The sequence below is a fragment of the Brienomyrus brachyistius genome, chromosome 23 (genome assembly GCF_023856365.1).
Source record: "Brienomyrus brachyistius isolate T26 chromosome 23, BBRACH_0.4, whole genome shotgun sequence".
Lineage (NCBI taxonomy): Eukaryota > Metazoa > Chordata > Actinopteri > Osteoglossiformes > Mormyridae > Brienomyrus > Brienomyrus brachyistius.
This window is the reverse complement of record NC_064555.1, coordinates 19,710,136-19,735,772: the sequence shown is the minus strand read 5'-3', so window position 1 is coordinate 19,735,772 and position 25,637 is coordinate 19,710,136. Positions and strand designations below refer to the sequence as shown.

Sequence of the window (25,637 nt, the reverse complement as noted above, 5' to 3'; positions counted from 1 at the left end):
GAAATACCTCATATAATTTCAACAATTTGTCACACAGTTTTATTGATGCCTTGTTCATATCTCTGTCTTGGAGCTTCTGATGGTGGGCAGTTCCCTGCCCGCCCACTCACCCAGCCTGACCACACATCTGCCATCCTCACCTGCTTGTTGCTGGACCACAGCACCTCTCCATCCCGCTGAAGAAAGCAGCTTCCTCACCTGTCTGTCCTGTCATCAGCTGAACCGTCCTCTGCTGAACTATTGCCTCTGTCTTGCTCTCTGAGGTCTTTGGGCAGGGACAATGTAACGTGCTTTCAGACAACGTTTTACAAATCAAAACACGTTTTACCTTCAAATGTAATTTCCATTGGGAGGGGTTTCAGAAAACGACATTAACTGCATTTCTAAATAATTTTATAAGCTTCACTTCCACCAAAATATTGCAATATGAAAGTCTTTAGGACAACTCTCATAAAATGCATAGTCTAGTCATATGCACACAGCTCAAGGGAAACCCACAGACAAGCAGACCAACACCCCTGATGGTGTGACATTACAGTGCTGCCCACTGAGTCACGATGGTGAACAAGTTTTATATTAATATGACCGTAAGTTCAATGTGGCCTTAACTTATAACAGTAACTGGCTTAGTTCCTAGTATGGTCTAATTATGAAAGCTAAAATTGTCTGCATTTCCAGAATTACAGTTCACAGAATCACTTTGCTGTTGTCCATCAAATTATTAATGAAAACATCTTGCATGGCCTCCACCCATTGAGCGGTATGAGGCACAATTATTTTCTTACAAATTAATTGAGGCAGTCTTAACAAACAACATAGACTACATTTTACATGGCCCTAACTTTAATGAACAATCAAGGTCATTTCTAATTCAAAATTTGTGGAAAACCTGTGCAACTGAATAGAGAGAGACCAAGAAATAGTGCCTTGTATATTGGGCAAGAATTGCACAATGAACAAATACTGTTCCACCAGCTCCTTATGGTGCTGTCTGACAAAAACACATTTCAGGTTCATTTCATCTCATTTCATCCTCCTACCAGATTTTTTTCTCCTTGAGAGTTACTGTTTAACAGGTTAAGCCAGTAGTGAAACTGCTTTCAGTAAGTTAACACATAAAATCTTATAAATCACTGGGCAAATGCTCCCTCAATACATTCGCACACATATACGAACTGCATGTTCTGATCAGGGTCATGGGGCCGCGCATGTTATGTAACTTATCTGATTTACATAAAAAGAAAGGAAATATGTTAAAGCGTCTCCCCTCTCCTTGCATGAAGTTTCCAGTCAATTACGATGAGGTGTTATCAAGTCAATGTAGAATTCTGGATACTATTACAGGTGAAATTTTTCCAGAATGTTCTGTCTTCAGTGTGGTTCTTCCAGCTTCCCAATGGCAGGTTCATCAACCAACAAACTTAAAATACCAATTGTACTGTCCAAAAATGAACAGCAAAATGAATAAGGAGGTGAGGGCCACTTTCTCTTAGTTTATGGTCTATCATGTTCCCGGGCCTTACTGCCTATAAATCCTTCTTTGAACTTCTGCCGAAAGCAATCCAGATAACACTGTTATCTCTGTTCCCACTATCACTAATTTCCAGTTACTCAACAAACCTAAAATGGTGCATTAATGATGTTTAGTGATGAGATGGGAAAGATGAACTTCAAGGTTCAACCTTGAACCTCAATGCCCTACATTTATTATTATGTGCCTTTAGTACTTCTAGGTGAGTCCGATGAGTCTGCACAATTTATATTGCATGTTTTGGCTTCACTATAAAAATTAATTTCTGGTGAATAATATTTGAATATAGTTTTTTTGTTCTGGGCCTGTTCAAACCAGCCTTTTGTGCTTCACCTAGTTTGGTCATCTAATACCTTTGGTATGCATTATTGTTGATAGCATGAATGCATTGTCATGGCAGTTATTATGTTGTTCAAGATTTTTGGTTTTGCATAAGAAACTGTATTTACCAATCTAGACAGATATGTGTCTTCACTGGTACTCATTTCTGGGAATTTGTGATGTTTAACAAAGCACATGTAACTTCATGCAACTCAGATTATTTCAGATTATTATATCTGTGACGCCCGGCCCGTCCGCTCCTCATGTGTGCCACGCCCCTAATTACCCACGTGTGATTTCCTGATCGTGCCCAGTCGTGTCTTGTTTTCTGCTGCCTTGTTCCGTGTATTTAAGTCCCTGTTTTGCATTAACCCCTTGTCTGTCATTGATGTTTGTCGCTGCCTGTGTTCAGTTCGACCCCTGTCCCGAGATTAAACCCCGTTATTCCGTACTCTGCCTGCTTGCCTGTTCCTGCTCGCTCGCCTACCTGCACGAACATCCAGCGATCGTGAGCGTCCCGTGACAGAATGACAGACCAAACCAAGGAGGCGCGGCAGCAGACCGAGGAGCAGCATCTCGGTCTGCTGCAAGAGACCTATTATTGATTGAACCAGCCAGAGGTCCTGGAGGATCCTCTGGATTTGGAGTTCGCCAATCGCAGCGCTCATCTCCTGATGGAGAGGCCTCCACCGGAGAGCGAGCACCTCCTGGAGGAGGTACGTGCTTGCCTCCAGCAGCTAGCCCAGCGTCTCATGGAACGGAGACTTGGGCTAGCTGTACCACAAGGCACGTAAGCTGTGTCCCCGTCGTCCGTCCCAACGGAGACGGCGCAGCCTCCCGCCGCCACCAGAACTCGGCGGAAGAAGAAACGGACGAAGTCACCGGCGGTCGCTCCGACGATAACCGTGGGAGCGTGCGCGCTCGTCCCCGCTTCCCTCGCAGCCGGGGAACTGGAGGGCTCCCCGGCCGACCTTACGGTCACAGGCGCAGCTAAGCTGCTAGCCTTGACAGCTCCCCCCGTCCCGACAGAGCAGCCCGCCGCTTCGGACCTACCACCGCCTCTAGAGCGGTATTTCTTCTGGCCCGAACGGCTGGCCAATAAGGGGGCCAGCGCGGTGCGGGATGTCATCCCGCGGGTGCCCCGACAACTTAAAGGGGCCACGCTCGTCTTGCCCGCGCAGGACTTGCCAGTCCCGCCGCCGCCTCTGCCTGCGCAGCCGCCGCAGCTTCCACTGCAGCAGCCTGCAGCAGCTCCCGGGCAGGCGCCCCCTCCGCCTGCAGCAGCTCCAGAGGCGCCCCCTCCGCCTGCAGCAGCTCCAGAGGCGCCCCCTCCGTCTGCAGCAGCTCCGGTTCCTGTCGCCCTAGTCCCCGAGGTGGTCCCAGAAGACTCCATCTTGGCTCTTCCCTCTCCGGAGGTGGAGGAGCTTGAATGGGACCCCTCGGGGACTGCACTTGTGACTCCTCTGTCCTCACCCCGGCGACGTCGACCCCGACCAGGGGTCGGCATGTCTGTGTCCCGCAAGGGGAGGGGGCACAGACGCAGGGCTGGGGTCCTACCCGCCCTGCCCCCTGGCTCGCCTGCGCTGGGGCTGGGTCGGCGCCTGCGGGCCCTGGTCCGCCTGGTCGGCTCCCGCCTGCTGGTCCCCCTCCGACGCCTCGTCCCCCTGCCTCTGTCCCTCGTTCGGCGCCTCGTCGGGCTCCTGCGGGTCCCCCGACTACGGCTCCTCGGTCCCCTACGGGGCCTCTACCTCCAGCCCTTCCCCAGACGTCGCCGCCTGCGGCGGCTCCCCCCTCGGGGCCTTCGCCGAGGGCCCCTCCTGCTCCCTCCTCGGCCCCTGCCTCAGTCCCTCGCCTGGTCTCCTCGTCCCCTCCGGCTCCGGCCTCCCGGCGGGCTGCGGCCCCTCCAGCCGCCTCCCGTCGCCCGCTGGGGCTCCCTCTGGCTCCCCTTTATTCCCCCTCTTTGTCTCCCTGCGCTCCGGCTTTTGTCCCTCCTGTCTCTGCCCCCCTCGCTTTGTTCCTCCCGTCTCTGCTCCTCGTGTTCCTCCTTCTCTCCCTGGGTTCCCTCTGTTCACTCCCGGTCCTTTTGTCCCGCCTGTTCCCTCTGTGTCCCCGTTTCTGGTCTGTCTCTGTCCGCCTTTCCTGTCCTCTGTGGTGTCCTGTCTTGGCTCCTGCCCCTTTGTCAGTTTTGCCTGTCTGTCTTGTTCCCTGTGTCCCGTTAGTTTTTTTGCTCTTGTTTTTCAGGTCCTGGTTTCCCCGTCTCGTCTCGTCCGGTGCCTCCTCCCTGGCGCGCCCGGTGAAGCGCGCCTTTGGGGGGGGGGCTCTGTGACGCCCGGCCCGTCCGCTCCTCATGTGTGCCACGCCCCTAATTACCCACGTGTGATTTCCTGATCGTGCCCAGTCGTGTCTTGTTTTCTGCTGCCTTGTTCCGTGTATTTAAGTCCCTGTTTTGCATTAACCCCTTGTCTGTAATTGATGTTTGTCGCTGCCTGTGTTCAGTTCGACCCCTGTCCCGAGATTAAACCCCGTTATTTCGTACTCTGCCTGCTTGCCTGTTCCTGCTCGCTCGCCTACCTGCACGAACATCCAGCGATCGTGAGCGTCCCGTGACAATATCCATCAGATTATTTATTTTCTCCTGTTGTGTAACTACATCTACAACCAAAAGATACATCAAGCTTCTTTCAGATAAATCATTAACAGTGAATTTGTAAGATAGGAGGAGAGTCAGATTCCCTGTAAAGGCCTTTAGAAGTTCAAGGTGAAATTTCCAGGACTGTAAAAATGAACATAACATAGTATATGACCGTGACCCTCATGGTTAAATTAAAATATCTGGCGCTGCTCCTGTATTTACTGCGAAAAAGAGAAAAAAGTAAACTGTGTAATAATGACTGGTGTCTTCGCTTGAAAGTTTGAAATGTAACGATGAAACAGGGTTATAAGGTTCACTGAGATTTGTGGGAGTCTGCAGGATAATAAACACTCTGTCAAATAAACGAATCGTGAAATGTTCATGCAGTACCGTTGGTTCATAGCTAAGTCTTGTCATTTTATATATATAAAAACAAGCATTTCTTCTGTCCTCCGAAAAGCTGCTGATGGTTGGATGGCTATTCGAACACCACTTTAGCTCCCAAACTTCTCCTCAGGGGCACCCCAGCCATTCCATTTCCTCAATTTCACCACCGGTTCAATCAATGAAGTAATTGATTAGTTAGTTATTTAGTTAGTTAAATAGCTCAATGAGATATTTAAAGGCCAAACAAGATTGAGCATTGGTCAGGTTAAAAAAATACATGGGTGTTTTAGATGGTTTCTTCAAATCCAGGGTGACTTAAGCGGAGGTTTTGAAAAGGCTAAGCTGACGACATACTGTCTTAGTTTAATACCAACAAGAAAATCATTTTCATGTCACTTTCTTTGCCTACCTATGAATTTTGCACAGTACTGTACATCCTTAACCAGAGGTGGGTGGAGTAGCCAAAAATTGTACTCAAGTAAGAGTATAGTTACTTTAGAATAATATGACTCAAGTAAAAGTAAAAGTACTCATCCAAATAATTACTTGAGTAAGAGTAATAAAGTACTTAGTGAAAAAACTACTCAAGTATTGAGTAACTTGAGTAACTTTTGATTTATTGTTTCAGAGCATGAATGTAGTCAAATAGACAAAAACAAAATAGCAATGCAAATTCTTTAACTAAAACAATAATAACGTTTTCACAAAATGACAAAATATTAACAGAAATTAAAGCAAATTCAACCACAGGAAATGCTAATAACATCGTAACAATAACAATAGGATTATACGGAGGAACAGGCTGTGCATTGTGTGTGTCTGTCTGTGAGGCTGCAGTGTGATAAATTACTCAAAAGCAATGTACATTTGACAGTTATTTATGACGTTATTACGTTATAAAATCCACAGCCAAAACACATATACTACAACATACCGCAACGTGCTTCCTCAAGTTCGAAGTCGAGTTCTTGTAGGTTGAAATGTCGACACGCTTAGGCAGACACGTAAGACAGTGCATGACATAGCTGTTCTGTTTTATAGTCTGTAATGAAAACATTGATCGAATGTGAAGCCAGGGGTGTTCTGCTTCTTCTGGTTCAAAATCACACGCCGTTGTTTGCGCCATTGTTTTCTCCTTTCAGTCACTGCTCTGTGCGGCGCCGCGTAAGTTTTGTGTGGTCATGTGACTGTATGGCTCCATTTGATTGGTGAAACTGAGTGACGCGTTGTTATTAGCTACATTTGATTGGCGAAAAAGAATCATGTGACAGAACCCTTGGACTAGTATGACAAAAAATCACCTGTGTAGCGAATAACAGATTATTAAAATGAAAGTAGCGAGTAGCGAGCAACATGTCTTAGAATAACGGAGTAAAAGTACCGTTTCTTCTTGAAATTTCTTACTCAAGTAAGAGTAAAAGTATCATGCATTAAAACTACTCTTACAAGTACAATTTTTCCAAAAAGTTACTTAAGTAAATGTAACGGAGTAAATGTAACGCGTTACTACCCATCTCTGTCCTTAACCAACAGCAACAAAAAGGGACCCCCCCACACTGGAGTAGCTCCTGTGACTGGTATTTATACTAGCATGAGCTGATGTTTCCAGCTGCAGGATCAGATGTTAGTATTTTACAAGGATGTCTAATAAGAGCAATTCACTCATCCATATCTTAAATTATATCTAGTTCATTTAAATTGTCTAATCACACTAGTATGGACGCAAAGGGTTCAAGGCAGGGTACAGCCTGAACAACATGCCAATCACCTTTACATAAGAATGATCATTTTATATGGGAGGTATTTTCTGCAAAAATGAAAATGATAAAATGAAAATACAATCTCCACTTTGCCATTTAATTTTAAAGGCAATGGGCAAAAATCCTGCCAAAAGGATAATTTAAATGAAATAGCATCAATTTGCATTTTAATTTCCTATTCGTGCGTTGTAAGGCATAAGGGAAAAATAAAAAAAATAAATTAAAAAAAAAATTCCAATTTAATTTTTCATTTCCTACTTTAGTTCACAACATGCAAATATATGTTAATCGGAGCGGGACAGTGGGTGGAGCTATGGATCACTGCTGCGCTTTCTCAGTGCATTTGCGGATTCCATTGTCCTTCTGTTCCTTGCGTATGGTCACCTATATCATCCAAATTAATGGCAAAGTCACACATGGCCTAAGCAACTTATTTGTAGCTTCTGATTCTCATTTAGCTTCTTATTCATAGTGTTTTATTCCACGGCCTAAATTATTCCCAGGTTCCTTAGAGGGGAATGTTCACAGTGGCACATGGCGTTCAGTTTATAGTTAGGACATTCTGAAAGTACGAAATAAAATATGAATAGAATTTTGAAGCTGTAGCATACATATTTATGCAGGTATGCCAGTGTAAGGAAACACAAAAACACTGAAATTAGCCTGGCCCAGAAAATGAAAAAACGAAAAGATTTCTTTTGTTTGTTTAATTTTTCACATCTGACACACACGAGTAGAACTGCAAATGGTGCCGTTTCATTTTACCTTTAATTTTGGCAGGATTTTTGCAGACAGACGTGGAAATTTTATGATTTTCATTTTATTTTGTGTAGAAAATGCCTCCCCTAATTTTAGACTCATAAATTTATTCACACAGCCTGTTTTTGGGCTGTGGGATGAAAGCACAGAATCTGGAAGAAAATCCACACAAACACAGTCATGTGACAAAGCTGGAAGTGTGAAGCGTATAGAAATAGCAGCAGAGCTATAAGAATAAGCGAAACGAACCCATCTATTTTTGTGGGTGTAAATACATGTCTGTATTTAAGCTTTCCCCCTAGATTTGGTTACACAGTGATGGTCTAAAATCCCATTCCTATTCCAGTACAGGGCCCTGGTGAACCTAGAGCTTATCCCAGAAAACACAGGGTAAAGCAGAACACACCCAGGACATGATGCCGGTCCATTGCAGACCACAGTTTGGGCAATTCAGAGGCATGGAGTCAGCTTGGTGCATGTTATTGGACTGGAAAGTGCAGTATACACACAGAAGCTGGGAATCAAATCCCCAAACATGGAGGTGTGATGCTACAGTGCTAACAGTTCAGCCACAGTAAGCCACCAAAAATATTAAATTAAATTTAAAGCTACTCTAGTGACCTCTAATGGGCCATGCTGGTACTTCTCTTTAGTACCAATCAGATGTGGTATTTTTATGCTCATTTTATGGAGATGTAGCCAGATGCTTGTTGTTTAGATAAAAACAAGTCACTGGTTCATATAAGGCTAGTAATACAACTACACTTGCATTTTAACTGCATTTAAATATAAAGCAACATTGACCTGACAGATAGAAATGAACATTTTGTTAATAAGCAACACAGAGATTGTTGAAGATGTTAATATCAATATCTATATTTATGTGTTAATCACAACATGACAAATATATGTTTAATCGTTAAAGCACCTTAGTTTATTTACATTATTATCATCATCAAAAATACACAATATTTTTGAACATGCTTTGTCATATCTCTTGATGAGTAGGTACACCTGCAATTTTGATTACATTTATTGCCCTAAATACATTTAACTAGGTAAAGCAGAAATCGCTTTGTTGAAAGGATAATATTTAAAACAGTTTCCTCTTGCATCCTGTTTAAAAATATGACCATATTAGTAAAACATGCAAAGCAAAAATATATATTTAATATTTTATCAAAATATTATGACAATTTAAATAGAACATGATGATTTACAAAAGTCAGGTTCAAAGAAAAAGAGAAAATTAAGAGAAAAAAAGACATTGAGAAAATAAAGACTGACTGACACTGGGAAAAATGGCAAAGCTATAAGACCTTTTTGGACTATAATATTCAAGTAGGTGATCTATGTTTGCAATATAAAATCCTACATTTCCATTTTAGTCATTGGGTTATCTGGATGTTTATTCATTAAAAAAAAGTTAATAAAAATGCACACCTAATCATGCTTAAAACAAGGCAGATTTTGATACTAAAAGATTTAACAGACACTTTCAAAAGTTTCTTAACACTGTACCCTTCTATGCAGCTGAATAAGGTGGAACCAAATCACATTTTAGGTGCAGTATCTCGACCAAAGACAGCACAGCAGGGCCGTTCTTGGTACTTCTGGGCAAAAACAACTGGAGCAAATATCTGGTCATGTTTGTCACAGTCTTTAGCCATTACATGACCCACTGCCCTCACGATAAGATGATTTTGCTGGGTGACCGAATAAAAATAGCAGTAAACCGAGTAACGGCTGTTGACGAAGAACCCTGACCAGAGGTGATTTGATATGTCAGGTCTGTGGAGTAGACTGAGATGTGTGACAGCCACAATGCATAGGGGATACCTACTCATAACACGAACATCACAAGCTGGATAATAAGCCCAGTAAAACATGACTGGTATGTTCAGTGGCGGTTCTTTATCAGGCATCGCAACATCACACTCCCTCTGTAACCAAAACTTTTCATGCATGTCAAATACTATGTTAATTCATGGCCAAATATTTCCAGCCTCTAAATATGTGTAAATACTGTTTCCATTTACAGAGCTGTTACTTAACCCAATAGTATAAATGTCAAGCAAGTAAAGAGATGGTTGAATACTTGCATTGGAAAAACTCCAAAAACATTATTAAATAATGGCTAACTGTTGTCAGGCTTTAGTGTAAACCACCAAGGAAATGTGTCAGCTATGGCAATGTCATATTCCATTCCAATGGACCACTATTCAGCAGTGTTATTCAGCAGTGTAATTCAGCAGTGTAATTCAGCAGTGTAATTCAGCAGAAGAAAATCTATAGGGACTGAAGAGAAATAAGTGACACGGGGACCTTAATTATCTTATCAATAAATGAACTGCATGCACATTTATTATTACTAAAGATTTTTTATTCTGTATTTTTTTTACAAATAGGTAAAACATATATATTTATGAGCCCCAAGCAGTAACACACATGAGCCGAAAGAGATGTTACGCCTCAAATAAATTTTTGGATACTTATTTATGAATCACCTCTAGCTGGATAGGGGTAAGCACATTACGTAAGCGCTAATTAGTGTGTAGTTAATCCAGCTGTACTGTACATTTTGAACTAAGTACTCTAACCTCCACTTGAGTTCGGAGAATTCGTGCTGTACCTTCCGTATAGGATTGAGTGAAGAGGTGTGAAAAGTGCTGATTTAAAGGGTGGTAATACAGTTCAAACAGGCACAAAAAAGGGCAACTCTAAATACTCATGGCAGTGTTGCATGTCAGGGAAGGTTGCATCTTGCAGCAGTTTCCCAACAGTGTTAAGCTTTACGTCTGAACTGTAAGCTACGCGGATTTTTTTTTGTTAACTTTGCTTTGTCATATCTGTACTGAATAAAGCAAAAATATCAGATGTACAAATTCAGAAACATAAAGCAATATATTATGAATCTGTATCACACTACTGCTCCTGCGTCTACCTTGCTTTGCTATATAGACTACTTCCATTACATAGCTCAAAAACAGAAGACAAAATATTCAAATACAAATAAAATAATGAAATGCAGACAATGAACTCAGTACAAGTACTAGAATTTATAAAATAGTATTAACCAGTGTTTAACACCCAACCAAAGTTAGCTGCATTAAGAAATAAAATGACAAAATAAAAGTTAAATGCAATAAGCAGTATGGTGGTTTCACTGAATGTGCTTACATAATAGATAAAATTGCATCTAAAAAGAATTATTCAAATTTATCCCACAATGCAAAAATAGGAAAGCAAAATGAGAAGGCTTTAAACTTTGAATATTTGTACAAAATGAACCAGGGACTATGTCATATTAAAGCCATGATATAATATTTACTCAACACTGCAATTTCCCAATATAACAATATGCAGAGCAGAATATATATATGTATTTGCCTAAAAAATTATGCAACTGACGAGTGCATCGGTAATACTGGAATCAGTGTTCCTTGTTGCTCTGAGCTGCAGTTCCTATTCAGTGCAAGTAACAAAATGGCATTTGTTAGTTCATCCAGGTTTAGCCCACTGTGAGGCCCATGATCATACCGGCGACCATAGCTAGTGGAGCTATAAGGGGAAGAGAAATTCATTGAGAAACCAGAACCTGTTGCATCAAAACTACCTCGCCTAGAGCCTGACCTGGAACCAGTCCTGGATCCTGAGCGGGAACCAGAAGCTGACCCCGAAGCGCTAATGCTGTATGGACTATATAAGCCTTTGCTTGACTGTGAGGAGGCCTCAAGCAGACGCAGGCCAGTACCTTCCTCAATCATGCTTCGATCCATTGCATCTTTATAGGATATTTTCAATTTTGTTTTGGGACAGGTCAGATATTTAGAGTAAGCACTGACATCTCTTAGTTTCTGTGCGGTACGTGGGTCCAGGGTACCCTTCTTAATAGCATCATCCAGTGAGACTCTGCCAGTTACATCTGGCTCAATCAGTCCGCCAGTAAGGTACTGTACTTCCAAGAATCGCTGACCTGCTTCATAGTAAAGCCAGCCCTTCTTCAAAGCTTGAGCAGCAGACATTTTTGTTTTGGTTCTGGGATCTTCAAAACCATTGAAGGCTTTTTGGGCTAGGTTGATACGGTCAACCATGATCTTGTCAACAAGTCCTTTGTTCACAGCATCAATGACTGAGAACTTCTGCCCAGTGTTGGGGTCAATGATGCCACCTGTGCAAGCCTGGGCTTCAAGCAGCCTCTGACCAGTGATGTTGTCCACAAGGTTTCGATGCATAGCCTCAGTGACAGAAACCTTTTCCAAAGTCTCTGTATCCAAGATTCCAGCGACAGGCCCAGTTTCTTCAGTAGGGTCATTCCAAGTAGGTGCAGGAGATCTGGCAGGCGGGACAGGGCTCATGGAGTAAGATGAAGTTGATCCAAAAGATGAGGAGCGGGAACGGAAGCCACTCATGTTTCCAGATAACATGTCAGCAAATTCTGTGATTGATAAAGCCCCAGTCCGGTACTGATCCAATGACGACTGATCAATAAGGCCTCGTGAAATTGCATCATCTATGTCATACTGCCGTCCAGACCGACGGTCAATAATCATAGATTTTACAACACCATCAGAGGATGAGATAGTAATTTCTTCCCATTCACATTCTTGCTCTGCTAATTCCATGTAGGTCTGATGGTCAATGAGCCCTTTGCGATATGCTTCATACACTGACATTTCTTTGCCTGTCTCTGGATCCACAATAACTACTCTGCGTTTGCGGACAGAGGACTTGGAAGAAGTTTTTCTTTCGCGCTTCTTCTCCTTCAGAGGCAATAGAACAAGGCCAGTTTCTGGGTCTGTCATACACCTCTCCATCAACTGCAGATAGGTCAAATTCTCTTCTGTGTTTGGATCAAAAAAACCTTTAGTGTCATCAGATGGGTCTGTAAGAATGCTGTTCATCTCTTCATCAAAGAGTCCTCTTTTGTAGGCCACTTCAACTGGCAACCGATGACTTTCCTCTGGGTCAATGATTCCCCCTGTGGCAATCTGGGCTTCCAGCAAACGAACACCATGGTCTTTCAAAATGAGATTCTTTTTCATGGCTTGGAACAGTGAAATGGTTTTGCCTGAATATGGATCTCTGTAGCCAGTTACGGCACGTTCAGCCGAAAGGAGCTTGTCTTTGAACTCAGGCCCCACAATTCCTAATTTAACAGCATCATTTACTGTCAGCTTCTGGTTCTTTATTGGATCAATTACATATCCTGTCGCGGCTTGAGCCTCAAGCAATTCAAAAGCAGTCCCTGGCCTGATCATGTTCTTCTTCATGGCTTGGTAAATTGAGAGACACTCTTTGCTGGACTCTACAAATACCCCAGCAATACAACTTGTACCCTCGAGATACTTCTGGAGTCGTTTGGTAACTTCCTCTACAGTGATAGCACCTTCATTGAGTTGACTGACAGTCTCCTGGTCTATGATTTGAGAACATAACAGCTCATCCAATGTGATTTGCTTTCTCAGGCCCTTGAACAACAATTTTCTCTCTGCTAACGACAGCAAATGCAGACCACTATCTCTATGCACTTTACATTTCTTAAGCAATTGTGCATAGGAAACACTCTCTTCAGTGAGCGGATCAATGTATCCTTTTACATCACCATTGGGATCAGAAATCCTTTCATTTGTTTCCTTGTTGATGTATCCACGCTGCAATGCAATGTCAGTTGGTAGGTGAAAGTTATACTCAGGGTCCATAAGACCACCAGTTGCAGCCTGAGCCTCCAGAAGTCTGAGAGCATACTCCTCTGGAATGAGGTCTTTCTTCATGGCCTGGAACAGTGAAATTATTTTCCCACTGTAAGGATCCCGGTAGCCGGTGACAGCTCTCTCGGCTGAAAGAAGTTTATCATGTATCTCTGGGCCAACAATTCCCTTACGGACGGCCTCATCAACTGTTAGCATCTCATCTTTCATTGGATCAATGATGAATCCCGTTGCAGCTTGGGCTTCCAATAGCCCAATAGCAATATCAGGTTTCATTAAGCCCCTTTTCATGGCTTGGTAAATGCTGATCTTAGCAGAGGAATCACATGCAACACCAGCAATACAACCTGTGCCAAATAAGTACCGTTTTACTGTTTGCATTTCCATGATCTCACGGATAGTCATCTTTCCCTCTTTCAGCAGAATGTAAGTGTCTGAGTCAATGATGCGAGCACTGTACAGTTCTTCAATGGTAACTCTTCTCCTAATAACATCACATGATATACTTGCTTCACTTCTTGTAATTATTCTTTGTTCAATTATTTCAATAATTATGATGGTCATTCTTTCTTTTGTAATTTTCCCTGAGCGGTATTCTTCGAGTATCCTGGACCTTTCCTCTTCAGGAACCAGATCTGAATTCATGACTTCCCAAAGGGACATTGACTTTCCACTATGTGGTATGTCAACAACAGTGTTTGCTAAATCTTTCTGGGCTTCTTCTTTGTTAAACTGGTATGTCTTTTTTGCAGCAGTGGGAATCTCAGCCTTTGAAAGAGGTAAAAAGCGCATGCCAGTTTCAGGATCCCTTATTGTCTTTTCTTTCAACTGTTGGTAAGTGGCACTCTCATTAGTGTTGGGATCAAGGAAAGCTCTGGTGTCACCAGATGGTTGAGAGAGACTTTTGGCCAGTTTTTTGCTTATGAAGCCATGCTGACATGCAACATCAATGGGCACACGGTGGCTGTTAATAGGGTCAATTATTCCTCCTGTAGCTATCTGAGCTTCTAAGAGTGGAATGGCATATTCCTTCAGAACAAGATCCTTCTGCATTGCTTGGAATAGGGAGATTTTGTTACCTGTGTATGGGTCTTTATAACCAGTTACTGCCTTTTCAGCTGACAAAAGCTTTTCATGAAGCTCAGGACCAACAACTGCGGACTTAACAGCATCGTCAACGGTTAGTTTCTGATTTTTGATCGGATCAATAATGAATCCAGTAGCTGCTTGAGCCTCCAGGAGTGCAAGGCCTATGCTTTGTTTTAGTTGGTTTTTCTTCATGGCTTGGTAAATGCTGACTTTTTCTTTTGAAGGCTCAACATACACACCAGCGATGCTATCAGTTTCCTTCAAATACTTCTTCACAGCATCAACTTCACTGACTTCTTTGGGGTTCATTTTACCATCTTGCAACTGGTCAAAAGTCTCTTTATCAATAATTTTGGACTCTAACAAGGAGATAGCAGAGACAGGTGACCTTAGGCCATCAAACAAAGCTGCTGATTCTTTCTTAGTTTCTCTTTCATCAATAATAGTAATGACAATCTTAATTATTTTTTCGATAGTCACTTTACCAGCTCTGTATTGCCTGATGAGCTCAAGCCTTTGCTCTTCTGTTATATATTCTGAGTTTATGATCTCCCAGATGGTTACCTTTCTTCCTTTGAAGGGTCCAGACTGTAGCTCCACTAATGTCTGATTCAAAGCGTCTTGTGTCTGCACTTCAGAATAAGCATGTTCTTCTTTTGACTTCATGGCTGCTTCTGACAGAGGTAGCAAAAGAAAACCGGTCTGGTTATCTGTAATGCATGAGTTTTGAAGCTCGACGTAAGTAACATTTGCCTGTTTGTTAGGATCATAGAAAACTTTAGTCTCGTCAGTTGGTGTGCTCAAATACTTGTTCATTTCATCATCAAAACAGCCACGTTTGAAAGCCACATCAAGGGGGATGTGATAACCCTTGACTGGATCAATAATTCCACCAGTAGCTAATTGTGCCTCAAGTAGACGTACGCCCTGGTCTTTGTTTATAAGATCCTTTTTCATCGCCTCAAACAAGGACACAGTCTTTCCAGTATAAGGGTCTTTGAACCCAGTAACAGCTCTCTCAGCAGACAGCAGCTTTTCATGCAACTCAGGACCAACAAGACCTGATTTAACAGCCTCGTCAACAGTGAATTTCTGATTTGAGATTGGGTCTATCATAAATCCAGATCCAGCTTGAGCCTCCAGTAGATTTAATGCAGGCCCAAACCCCAGGATGCCTTTCTTCAAGGCCTGATAGACTGGAATTTTCTCATTAGTTGATTCAATAATTATTCCAGCAATAGAGGTTGTGCCTTTCAATGCATTTTTAATATGTTCAAGTTCAGAGACTTCTTTAACAGAAGTTTCACCATTGTGCAGCTTGTTGTATAAATCTTTGCTGATAAGTTTAGAGTCCAGAAGTTCAGAGATAGGAACAGGAGATCTAAGACCTTCAAAGGCAATTTCATTCTTTTTCTCTTTGTTCTCAACTACTGTGATAACAATTTTAATAATTTTTTCCACTGTTATTTTTCCAGTCTTGTATTGCCGAATTAGGTCCCTTCTTTGCTCCTCTGTAAAGTACTCAGAGTTGATGATTTCCCAGATGGTCACTGTCTTCCCCTTGAACCTTCCAAATGGAACAGAGACTGTGGCTTTGCTGAATACATCCTTGGTTTCTTCGTCGGTGTACGTTTTTTCATTTTCTGCTTTTTCTGTAACGGGTAGCAAGAGCAAGCCAGTTTCAGGGTCTGATGTGCACCTTTGCATTAGCTGCAAGTATGTGAGGTTCTCTTGAGTGTTTGGATCGAGGAAGCCCTTTGTGTCATCAGTAGGATCTGACAGAATTTTGTTAATCTCTGCATCAAACTGACCTTGCTTATAAGCTGTCTCCACAGACACTCTGTGACTATTGACTGGATCTATAATTCCACCTGTAGCTAGTTGAGCTTCAAGAAGTCTGATACCTTGATCTCGTGCAATTAAATCTTTTTGCATTGCTTCAAAAAGTGATATTTTAGAGCCAGTGTAAGGATCTTTGTAACCTGTGGCTGCCCTTTCTGCAGATAACATTTTATTATGTAGTTCAGGACCAATTAAACCCTCTTTTACAGATTCATTAACAGAAAACTTCTGGTTTTTTATCGGATCTATCATGTATCCAGTGGCCGCCTGAGCTTCAAGGAGCAACAAAGCTGTACCAGGTGCCATCTTGTTCTCCTTCATGGCCTGATAGATGCTCAGTTTTTGGTTAGGCTGAATTAAGACTCCGCCAATGCTGTGTTCTCCTTTCAGACAAACTCTCAGTTTGTCAGTTTTGTTGAGGTCTTGCACAGTTGTTTTGCCTTTCTTCAACTTGTCATACTCTTTTCTGGACAGCAGTCCAATTTCATATAGCCGGCTTGCGGGGACTTTCTCCCGAATACCCTGAAATGCCAAATGTGGCTGTTCATTTCTCATCGAATGGCCTGGAACTTCCCCGGAACCATTGAAGACCTTATTTGTTTCTAACTCTGTTTTCGCAATCAACTGTTCATCAAGAACCACATCAGTTTGAATCTCAATTTCTTTTGTATTGGATGCTGATGGTTTTTCAACAACCTGCAGCTCCTGCAGTTTCTCACGCAACTTTTTGTTCTCCTCCGCTAGAAGTTTCTCCTGCTCCTGCATTTTCTTTTCAAGTTCCTGCATCTCTTTCTGCTTGTTGCGCATCTCCTCCTCCGCATCTTTTTGCTTCTTTAGTGCAGCGTCCATGGTGGCCTGCAGCTGTTTCCTCTCTTCCTCCATTTGCCTCCTCTGGCGCTCTTGTTCATCTTTCAGAGCGCTGGCCTTCTTAACCTCATCCTCAAACTGTTTCTCCAGCTTCCTCTTCTCATCCTCAATGAATTTCTCTTTTTTAAGCAGCATTTCCTTTTCTGTTATGAAAGTCTGCTGAAGGATTGTCTTTTCCTGCTTAATTTGCTCCTGCTGAGCATTAGCCATCTATTGTAAAAAGACAAGGAAATAAAGACAAATTAGACCCAATTACAAAGATAATGTCACTCACATAAAATGAGCAGCATTTTATAATTTACAAGAAGCTGTTACATATTTACATTTAATATTTACATTAAAATGTACATTTTCAGTGCAAATGTTTATGTACTTAGAATATATTTAAATATGTATATACAGTGTGTGGTTATTATTAATGTAGAAACTGATGCCCATATAATATTAGCAGTGTAATTCAAATAAACACATAAATGTACGCCTAATAAATTAGCTCCGTTCATTTTTAGACGGTTACATTTTATTAATTCAATGTAGATTACAATGATAACATTCTGACATAATACCTCTTTTGACTTATTTTGTAATTCTGCTGCCTCCTTTTTTAATTTCTCCTTCTCCTTTTCAAGATCAGCAATTGCTTGGCGAAGGTCGTCTGCCTCTTTATTGCTCTGTAACCGCTGAACCTCCAGTTTCTGCATAGCTGTGAGTTTTTCAGCTGTCGCACTCTCCGTTTTATGAAGACGAGCGCTGATGCTATCAGCTTGTTCCTTGAACTTCCTGGCCTCCTCTTCAGCTTTAGACTGGGCGTCACTAAGTTGACATACTCTCAGCTTCAATTTCTCTGCCTCGGCAATGATCTCCTGCTGTCTCAGACGCTCTGCTTCCAAGGACTTCTGAAAACCTTCCGTCTCTTCTTCCAGGCGCTGCTGCATCTGCTGCTTGTCCTCAAGCAGCTTCTTAGCTTGCTCCTGAGCCAGATCCTTCTGCTTTTGGAGCATCTCTGCCTCTTCTCTCAGTTTAGTTGCCTCCTGGATAGCTTGCATTTTCTCCTTGAGCATTTTATCAGCAAGTGCTCTCTGCTGTGTAAGGTCAGACTCTGCAAGAAGCCTCATTTGAGCAGCCTCCTCAGCCTCTAAGCTGAGACGGGCTGCTTCTTCAGCCAGATTCTTCATCTTCTCTGCTTCCTCCTCCAAAAACTTCTGAGTGCTGTCCTTATCTTTTTTAATTAGCTGCTTGTTCTGTTCTTCAATCTCAAGCTTTTTTTGGAAGAGTTGCTCCATCTGCAGCTTGACGTTCTGAAGCTCATGCTCTACTTGGGCCTTCTGCTTGATCGCGTCACTCACCTCATCCTTCAGACGCTTTAGCTCCTCATCCAGAAGAGTTTTCTGTTTATCTGTCTCGTCCAGCTGCATCTTCACCTTTGATAATTCCTCTTCAACTTTACCCTTCTGCTTCAGGATCTTTTCAGCAAGTTTTTTGTGCTTTGCCATCTCGGCATCAGCTTGCTGCTTCTGCCCCAGAGCTGCAGCTTCAGCCTCTGCTCGCTTTGAAGCCTCCGTTTCTGCCTCCTTTCTCAGCTTTTCCGCACCTTCCTGAGCTTTGGCTTTATTGACAGCTTCCTTCTCGGCAGCTTGCTTCTGGCGTTCCGCGTCCTCTGCTTTTTGCCGAAGTAGGGCAGCCTCTTTTTCCGCCTTCTCTTTGGCCTTCTCTGCCTCTTCTGCCAGCTTCCTGGCTTTGTCAAACTCTTCCTTCAACTTCTCCTGAATGAGTTTATCCTCCTTTTGCTGCACAAGGACGTCCTGTACTTTCTGTTCTGCAGCAAAGCATTTCTCTGCAGCTTCTTTGGCGAGAGCAATCTGTTTCTCTGCCTCCTTGTCAGCATTCTCTTTCTGTTTGTTGGCTTCAGAAGCTTTCGTCTTAAGGCGCTCAACTTCCACCTGTGCAGCCTTCCGCTGGTTAGCAGCCTCTTCTTCTGCGGCAGCAATCTTTTTTACCTTTTCCTCTGCCTCCTTTCTCAGGGTTTCCTCCTCCAGGGCTAGCTTGCGAAGCTTCTCGGCTTCTTCTTCTGCCTGTAGTTTACTCCGCTGACTTTCTTCTGCAATGCTTTTCAGTTTGTTCAGCTCCTGCTCAAGGTCCGTCTTGTCTGCTGAAGCCTTTTCAAAGTTGATCTTGAGAATGTGTATTTCCTCCTCAACTATTCTCTTCTGGTTCAAGGTTTCTTCTACAATTACCCTCTGCCTTTCTATTTCAGTATCTGAGGACTTTTTGAGTTGGGAAACTTGGTCCTCGATGTCTTTCTTATGTTGCGCTGCTTGGTCTTCTAGCATCTTTCTCTGGTATGCTTCATCTTCAGCTTGTCTTCTGAGCCTTTCGTTTTCAGACTCCTTCTCCTTGAGAGCAATCTCAGCTTCAGTTTTCAACCGAGTCGCGTCATTAATGGCAGCCAACTTTTCTTTGAGGATCCTCTCAGCTTCGGATCTCTGCCTCGCTGCTTCTTCCTCAGCCACTTGCCTCTGCTTCTTCGCTTCCTCTGCGATCGATCGAAGCTTTGAAGCTTCCTCTGCAAGCTTCTTCATTTTTGCTGCCTCAGTCTCAATAAGTTGCTTGCTCTTTTCAGTGTTGGACAAGGTCTCCTGCTCTGCTCTGGCTTTATGCTCGAGGAGACTGTCCATTTCACATCGCACTTTTGCCAGTTCGTCTTCTAGCTGTTTCCTCTGTTTCACAGCTGCATTGACCTCATTTTTCAGGCGGTTGAGCTCATCATCTAGAAGTGATCTCTGCTGCTCGGCGTGCTCATAGTCTGCCTTAAGACGGATTAGCTCCTGCTCTGCGGAGAGCTTCTGCTGGGCTGTTTCTTCTGCCATTTTCCTTTGCTTCTCCAGCTCTTGCTCTGCCATCTCCTTCTGCTTCAGGGCAAATTCTTCAGCTTTAGCCCTCTTTTTTGCCTCCCGCTCTGCATCCTCTTTCTGTCTCTCGGCTTCCTCCTGAGCTTGGCTCTTCTTGAGGGCTTCCTCCTCAGCTTGGAGTCTCAGTCTTAGAGCTTCATTGGCCTTCTGCCTCCATTTTTCCAGCTCCTTCTCTGCCGTTTCTCTGGCTTTGTCTGCATCTGCCTGCTGTTTCTTAAGCTGCCCGGCTTCTTCTTGCAGCTGCAACACGGTGCTGTGCTGCTGTTTCAGTGACTCTTCCAGTTCGGTTGTCTTCTCTGCCAGGGACATACGTTTGCTCTCTAATACTGTGGCCGCGCTTTTTTGAGCTACATCATGGGCCACTTGGATTTGCCTCTCCTTTTCTACTTCGGCCTGCTTCATCCTCCGCTCTGCTTCTTCAGCCTGCAGCTTGAACCTCTCCAGGTCCTCCAGGGCTTTCTGCTTCTGTTTGGCAGCTTCCTTCTCAGCTTCCGCTTTGCGCTTCAGCTCCTCTTCCGCTTTACGCTTCATCTGGGACTCCTCGTTCACCTGCTTGCGCAGCTTTTCTGCCTCCTCCTGAGCGGTCTTCCTCAGGCGCTCGGCTTCAGTTGCCCGCTCCCTTAGCTCACTGAGTTCCGCCTCGGCCATGGATTTCTGCTTCGTCGTTGTCTCCAGCTGGATTCTGATTAGGTGAATCTCCTCCTCAACCTTGGTTCGGCTCTGCAGGGCCTCCTCCACCTGGTAGCTCTTAGATTTTATCTGCTGCTCCGAGAGGTTTTTGAGCTCGTGCAGCTCCTGCTGGATGTTGTGCTTTTGCTTCTCTGCGTCCACGGCCACCATTTCCCTTTTGGTGACCTCTTCTTTCATCTTGAGCTTCAGCTCTTCAGCTTCTCGCTCCGCTTTAGCAATAGCTTCCTCGTGAGCCTCCGCTAACTGCTTCTGTTTCTCTAACTCAGCTTGCATCTTCGCGAGTTTCCTCCTCTCTTCCTCTTTAAGTTTCTCGGTAGCTTTCTGTGTTAGCAGAAGCAAACGGCAAATAAAAATGTTACTAAAATGGGTTAATTATAGGCTCAGTAAATTACAGGTACATGTAGCTACAGGCAACGTAAAATATAAGTTATCCTGCACTGGAAAATTATTGAAGATGCCATGTGACATTCAGTTAATGCATGGAAAACAGAATGAAACATTACTTATTACACAACACGTTCCACAACACGTTAGGGTTTACAATGTCAAGTCTGTTTTGCTCTTCCGAGAAAATCTCCTCTAAGGTCCTCAATGTGAGCTGTTGTCAAGGATAAATGGCATACATGAAAAGACGCTAATAAAATACACTGATAGAAAGCCTATGGCAATGATTTTAAAAAGAAAAATGTCAAACCAGAATAGATTATAGAGTGTTAAAATTGAGCTTTTCGTCAATCTTTGTTTTTAAAGAAAATGCTGAATTGAATGACAGGAGTTTGCGGTTCGGAGCTAAGACGCGACCACCTAGCCAACCCCCAATCCTCTGCCTTAGAAGACACAGCTGAGTGATGCGGCAAAGAAAATGACACATGGTGGAGGACAACCCAGCTTCACAATCCCATGGCCATGTGTCCCTATTATGAACCAAAGGCGGTAGCTATTTATTAGCAATGGTTCCCCAGGATACTGTTCCGGAACTTGGATTCATTGTGCGTTATTCTCAAATATTCACCCTAACGACATTTATACATCTATGGTTTATGCTTATATTAGGGTGACCAGCGACTTTACGTCAGGGGGGACACTTTGAGCTGGGACAGAATTTGTAAACTACCATTTTAAATAAAGGAACCTGGATTTTATTTATGTTCTTGCTGTGTGCTGGTTGGTCAGTCTCCTGTAATCATGCAAGTGTCACGAACATCAATGTGAACCAGCCGGATGAGTCTTTCAATCAAGGAAACAAACCAGTCAAAGCACAAGAAGAGCTGAACAATTTAGCCGAGCAGAGGAGCCTTTCAGTTTTTAAGTAAGTTTTGTAAAACCTGAAGTAGCTCAAAATGTCCTCCCTGACATGGAGTATCTGGTCACCCTATTTTTTTTTTTACAGTAAATATATGCTTTCCTGGTTTGAAAATAGACAACCAGACTGGATACAATAATGCATGTAACAACAATGTCTGAACCTGCCAGACAAACCACATAGCCTCATAAGATGCTAATATATAGTGCCAAATATAGCAATATAGCAGCATGAGGCTGTTTGCGGCATGCTGCGTGACGGAGCAGATCATGTTGAGGACCCAAAGCAGGGATTGAAGCCTGGTGATGAGGAATGGAGGAGATTGATTCGATGCTTTGTGGATAATTTACCTCTTTAGCGCCCAAACAAGATTAAAATTCATCATGAAAAAGCACTGGCAAGCATTTTAGGAAAGCAAACAGAAAATAACGGTTAGAAAAGAAAAGAGGACAATACACTACTAAAAGAATAGTGTCGGCTAGAAAAAGGAATTCAGGAAGACATGACACTCAGTTCTGAAGCAGACTCAGTGTGAGCAGTAACACTGAAATCCGGTGTCAGTGAGCCAAACAAATAGTAAGTGTTGTTTTCAATTGGTAGAAAACAAATATAAGGCTGCGAGCTGTCAAGAAAGCTAATGAGGATTCACAGAGAACACCATTAAACAAGCAAGCAATGGTGTTACTCAGGAAGAACATGGTCCACTGCTTAGATATTCTATATCTAAGTTATAATCTGTCATAAATGAACGTGTGGACACTGGGAAATTAGGATGGTGAGTTTGCTTCAGGCTGAAAGGATGCTGCCGCACGTGCATCTGCGAAGGCCCAGTGCCCAGTGACGGACTGGCCTGGCATCTCTACGCTAACGTATGCAGTGAATGGCAGGCGGATACCACTGAATAAAGCAGAGTGGTGCCAGGATAACAGCAAACGTCTCTTTGGCTGTGGGTTAGCGCTGTGCTAACCGTGCTGAGACGGGATTAGGGCTTGGACAGGCTTTGTAACTCAATCAAACAGAATGAAATACTCATATCTAGGCAAATATATCCTCTGTCAGTTCCGAACCTCTAACAAAATACATTTTATATTCTATTTGTAATTCCTTATTTCAATTGCTTATTTTTAACATGACATCTAATTATTTCATATAAATACAGTGATCATTTTTCCCAGTCTGTCCACTAGCATTCTGTAATTTGTATGCATGATAATATATATTGCCATTCCTACATTGAACCATAGGTGTGTGGTTAGTTTTACAAGGTTTATCCTCCGGGAGAGTGTGTAACTTACCTCCTCGTCCTCCAGGCGGCGCTGTGAGCCAATAATGAACTTGATGTACTGGCTGGTCAGAGTCATAAGCTCACTATAGCGAGTCCGCAGTGTAACATACTGGGGATAAAAGCATTAATTAGACTTTGCAGCACATCACAAGAATCTAAATAACAAGTATCATCATAACATGCATTAAATCCCAATAGGTACCTTTTTAACCTCTGATTCCAATGAAACATAACACTTACCTCCTGAATGATGTTATCTGAAATGGACTCCATTTTGGTTTTCTTCATGGGAGAAGCCAAGGGCTCAATCAAGGCTTTGTAAGCTATCAGCTGAAGCTCATAATCCTGAATCAACAAGATTTTTGGACTGAGCATTCAAATCAACTCGAGCAGCTTTCTCTGTCATATTTAATGGTCCAGCACATTTAATTTTTAATATATGAAAATGTAGACGCTCAAGTGCCTGGGTTCTGGTACTCAGTGTTCTAAGGTGAAAATATTTAATGCATTGACTTCCCACAGTCCACATGGTTACCTTGATAGCATCAATGTAGGCCTTGGCATGTTTCTGACACTCGTCCACCTTTTCTTTGTTTTTCTCGATTTCGTCCAGGAGTTTCTGTGCGAGATGTCATGGATACGAAGAACACTTTACTTTAAACAACATTAATGGGTAAAGAATATCCATCCATCCATTTTATGTAAACAATTGTCCCGTCCAGGGTTGGGGGGGGGGGGGTCTGGAGCCTTATCCAGAGGCTATGGGCGCAAGGCAGGGAACAACACAGGATTGGGCACCAACTCATCGCAGGGCAGAGTAACACACCATTCACTCACACATGCACACTACGGGCAATTTGGCAACTCCAATTAACCACAGCATGTCTTGGCACAGAGGGGGGGAACTGGTGTACTTGGAGAAAACCCTAGGACAACATTAATCATTTCAAATTCCATGTACACATACAGAAGTCCGGTCGAGACTTAAAATCGTGATCCCAGAGGTGTGAGGCAACAGTCCTAACCACTGCACCACTGTGCCAGCCCAGTTGAAGAACGTCTACCACTTAAATATCTGGTCCTTCTATTCACTGAGGAGCGGAGATCACAGAGGGCATCTCACCTGCTCCTGAGAGAGCTGCTCCCGGAGCGCCTCGCTATTCCCGATGGGCACGGCCTGGATGGCCTCCTGGCGCCGTTTGGCATCGGCGGCCCAGAGCATCAGCGCATCGTAGCTGCCGCGGTAGGAGCGCATCTGGCGGTCGAGGTGCTCCAGCTCATTCAGCCGCAGGTCGATCTGGGCAAAGACGGCCTGCCAGCGGTCCTGCAGGGTGCATGCCTGCTGCCGGTAGCGCTCCAGTTCGGCGTCGTGCTCACTGTGCACCCGCGACATGTGCTCGCTGACCAGCGTAGCCTCGCGCAGCTCCGCATCCAGCTGGTCAAACAGAGGCTGCTGTTCCTGCGCCTCGGTCTGCATTTTCTGCATGGACACGGAGGGGGGGGTCAGAGGGATGAAAAATCTGTCATTATTATCAAACAACTTGGAGGAGTGAGGCCACCATGCCCCCCCATGAATGTTACTGACTCTAATTTATAACTACATTTATCATTGCTGTTATCATTCGTTTATACATACATATAAATAATATAATAAATAATATATAATGATATAAATAGTACAATGCAATAGGATCTGGTATAACTCTGGTATTTATATAAATCTGGGCTGTTAAAGTTAACGAGATAATAGCACGTCAACGGGAATTCATTATAACGTGACTAATTTTTTTGATGCCATTAACGTGTGTTGAGTCGAATAATAATAATAATAATAATAATCGATACTTCATTGATCCCCATGGGGAAATTGTCTTTACACCTCCCTCAACTTGCTCTTTGTAGAGTAAGTTGTCCGCAAAGGGCTGCCACCCGTAGCGGCGCCCAGGGAGCTGGGGGTTGAGGGCCTTGCTCAAGGGCCCACAGACGTTCTGAGGCTGGGTTTGAACCGATGAGCTTGTGATTACAGGCACACAGGCTTAGCCCACTGGCAGCTCAGGAAAAATAATGAACAAAGAAAACAGTACTTTGAATGGCAGGTCCAGCTTCAAAACTCTGTCAGATGGGTCCATCGACAAGACCAAAGTCATTTGCAGTTACTGTCGATGTGAAATGAGTTACCGCCAAAGTACATCTGGTCTTAAATACCATGCAGGCTGTGACTCTTCTCAGAACGATAGACGCATTTTCATGAGATATTATGATAATACTTTCGTAAATATAAATAATTTATTTATGGGTTAATATTATTTTTCATTTAGGTATTTCTTTAGTTATATGTGAATGAGGCGGTCCATCGCACTCTTCTGTGATGTCTTAACTGCATAATTTGCATCTTCCTCAAAGTCATTCTCTACGAGAGTATGTCTCCGGTCAAATGGTGTGCTTTCCGGAGTTTTCTTAAGTGTCCGAGATTGGATGTAAGCTTATTAAGTTTATTGGGATTCGTAATTCTTTCATATACTTTGCGTAGTAAATCGTCATCACGCCTTCC

General features: G+C 43.2%; 1 protein-coding gene across 25 annotated transcripts in view; it reads right to left on the bottom strand.

The window, feature by feature from the left end:
* Positions 1 to 8,301: 8,301 nt before the first annotated feature.
* LOC125719088 (plectin-like) overlaps positions 8,302 to 25,637 on the bottom strand; it is a 130,314-nt gene continuing 112,978 nt past the window's right edge. For all 25 annotated transcript variants that reach the window (XM_048993558.1, XM_048993560.1, XM_048993561.1 and 22 more), the window contains 6 exons: positions 24,210 to 24,566; positions 23,622 to 23,705; positions 23,327 to 23,431; positions 23,097 to 23,195; positions 17,466 to 20,819; positions 8,302 to 17,109 (listed from right to left, as the gene is read on the bottom strand). In XM_048993558.1, coding sequence (XP_048849515.1) covers positions 10,789 to 17,109; positions 17,466 to 20,819; positions 23,097 to 23,195; positions 23,327 to 23,431; positions 23,622 to 23,705; positions 24,210 to 24,566 — 10,320 coding nt within the window. In that variant the 3' untranslated portion in view covers positions 8,302 to 10,788. The remainder of the gene's footprint in view (positions 17,110 to 17,465; positions 20,820 to 23,096; positions 23,196 to 23,326; positions 23,432 to 23,621; positions 23,706 to 24,209; positions 24,567 to 25,637) is intronic.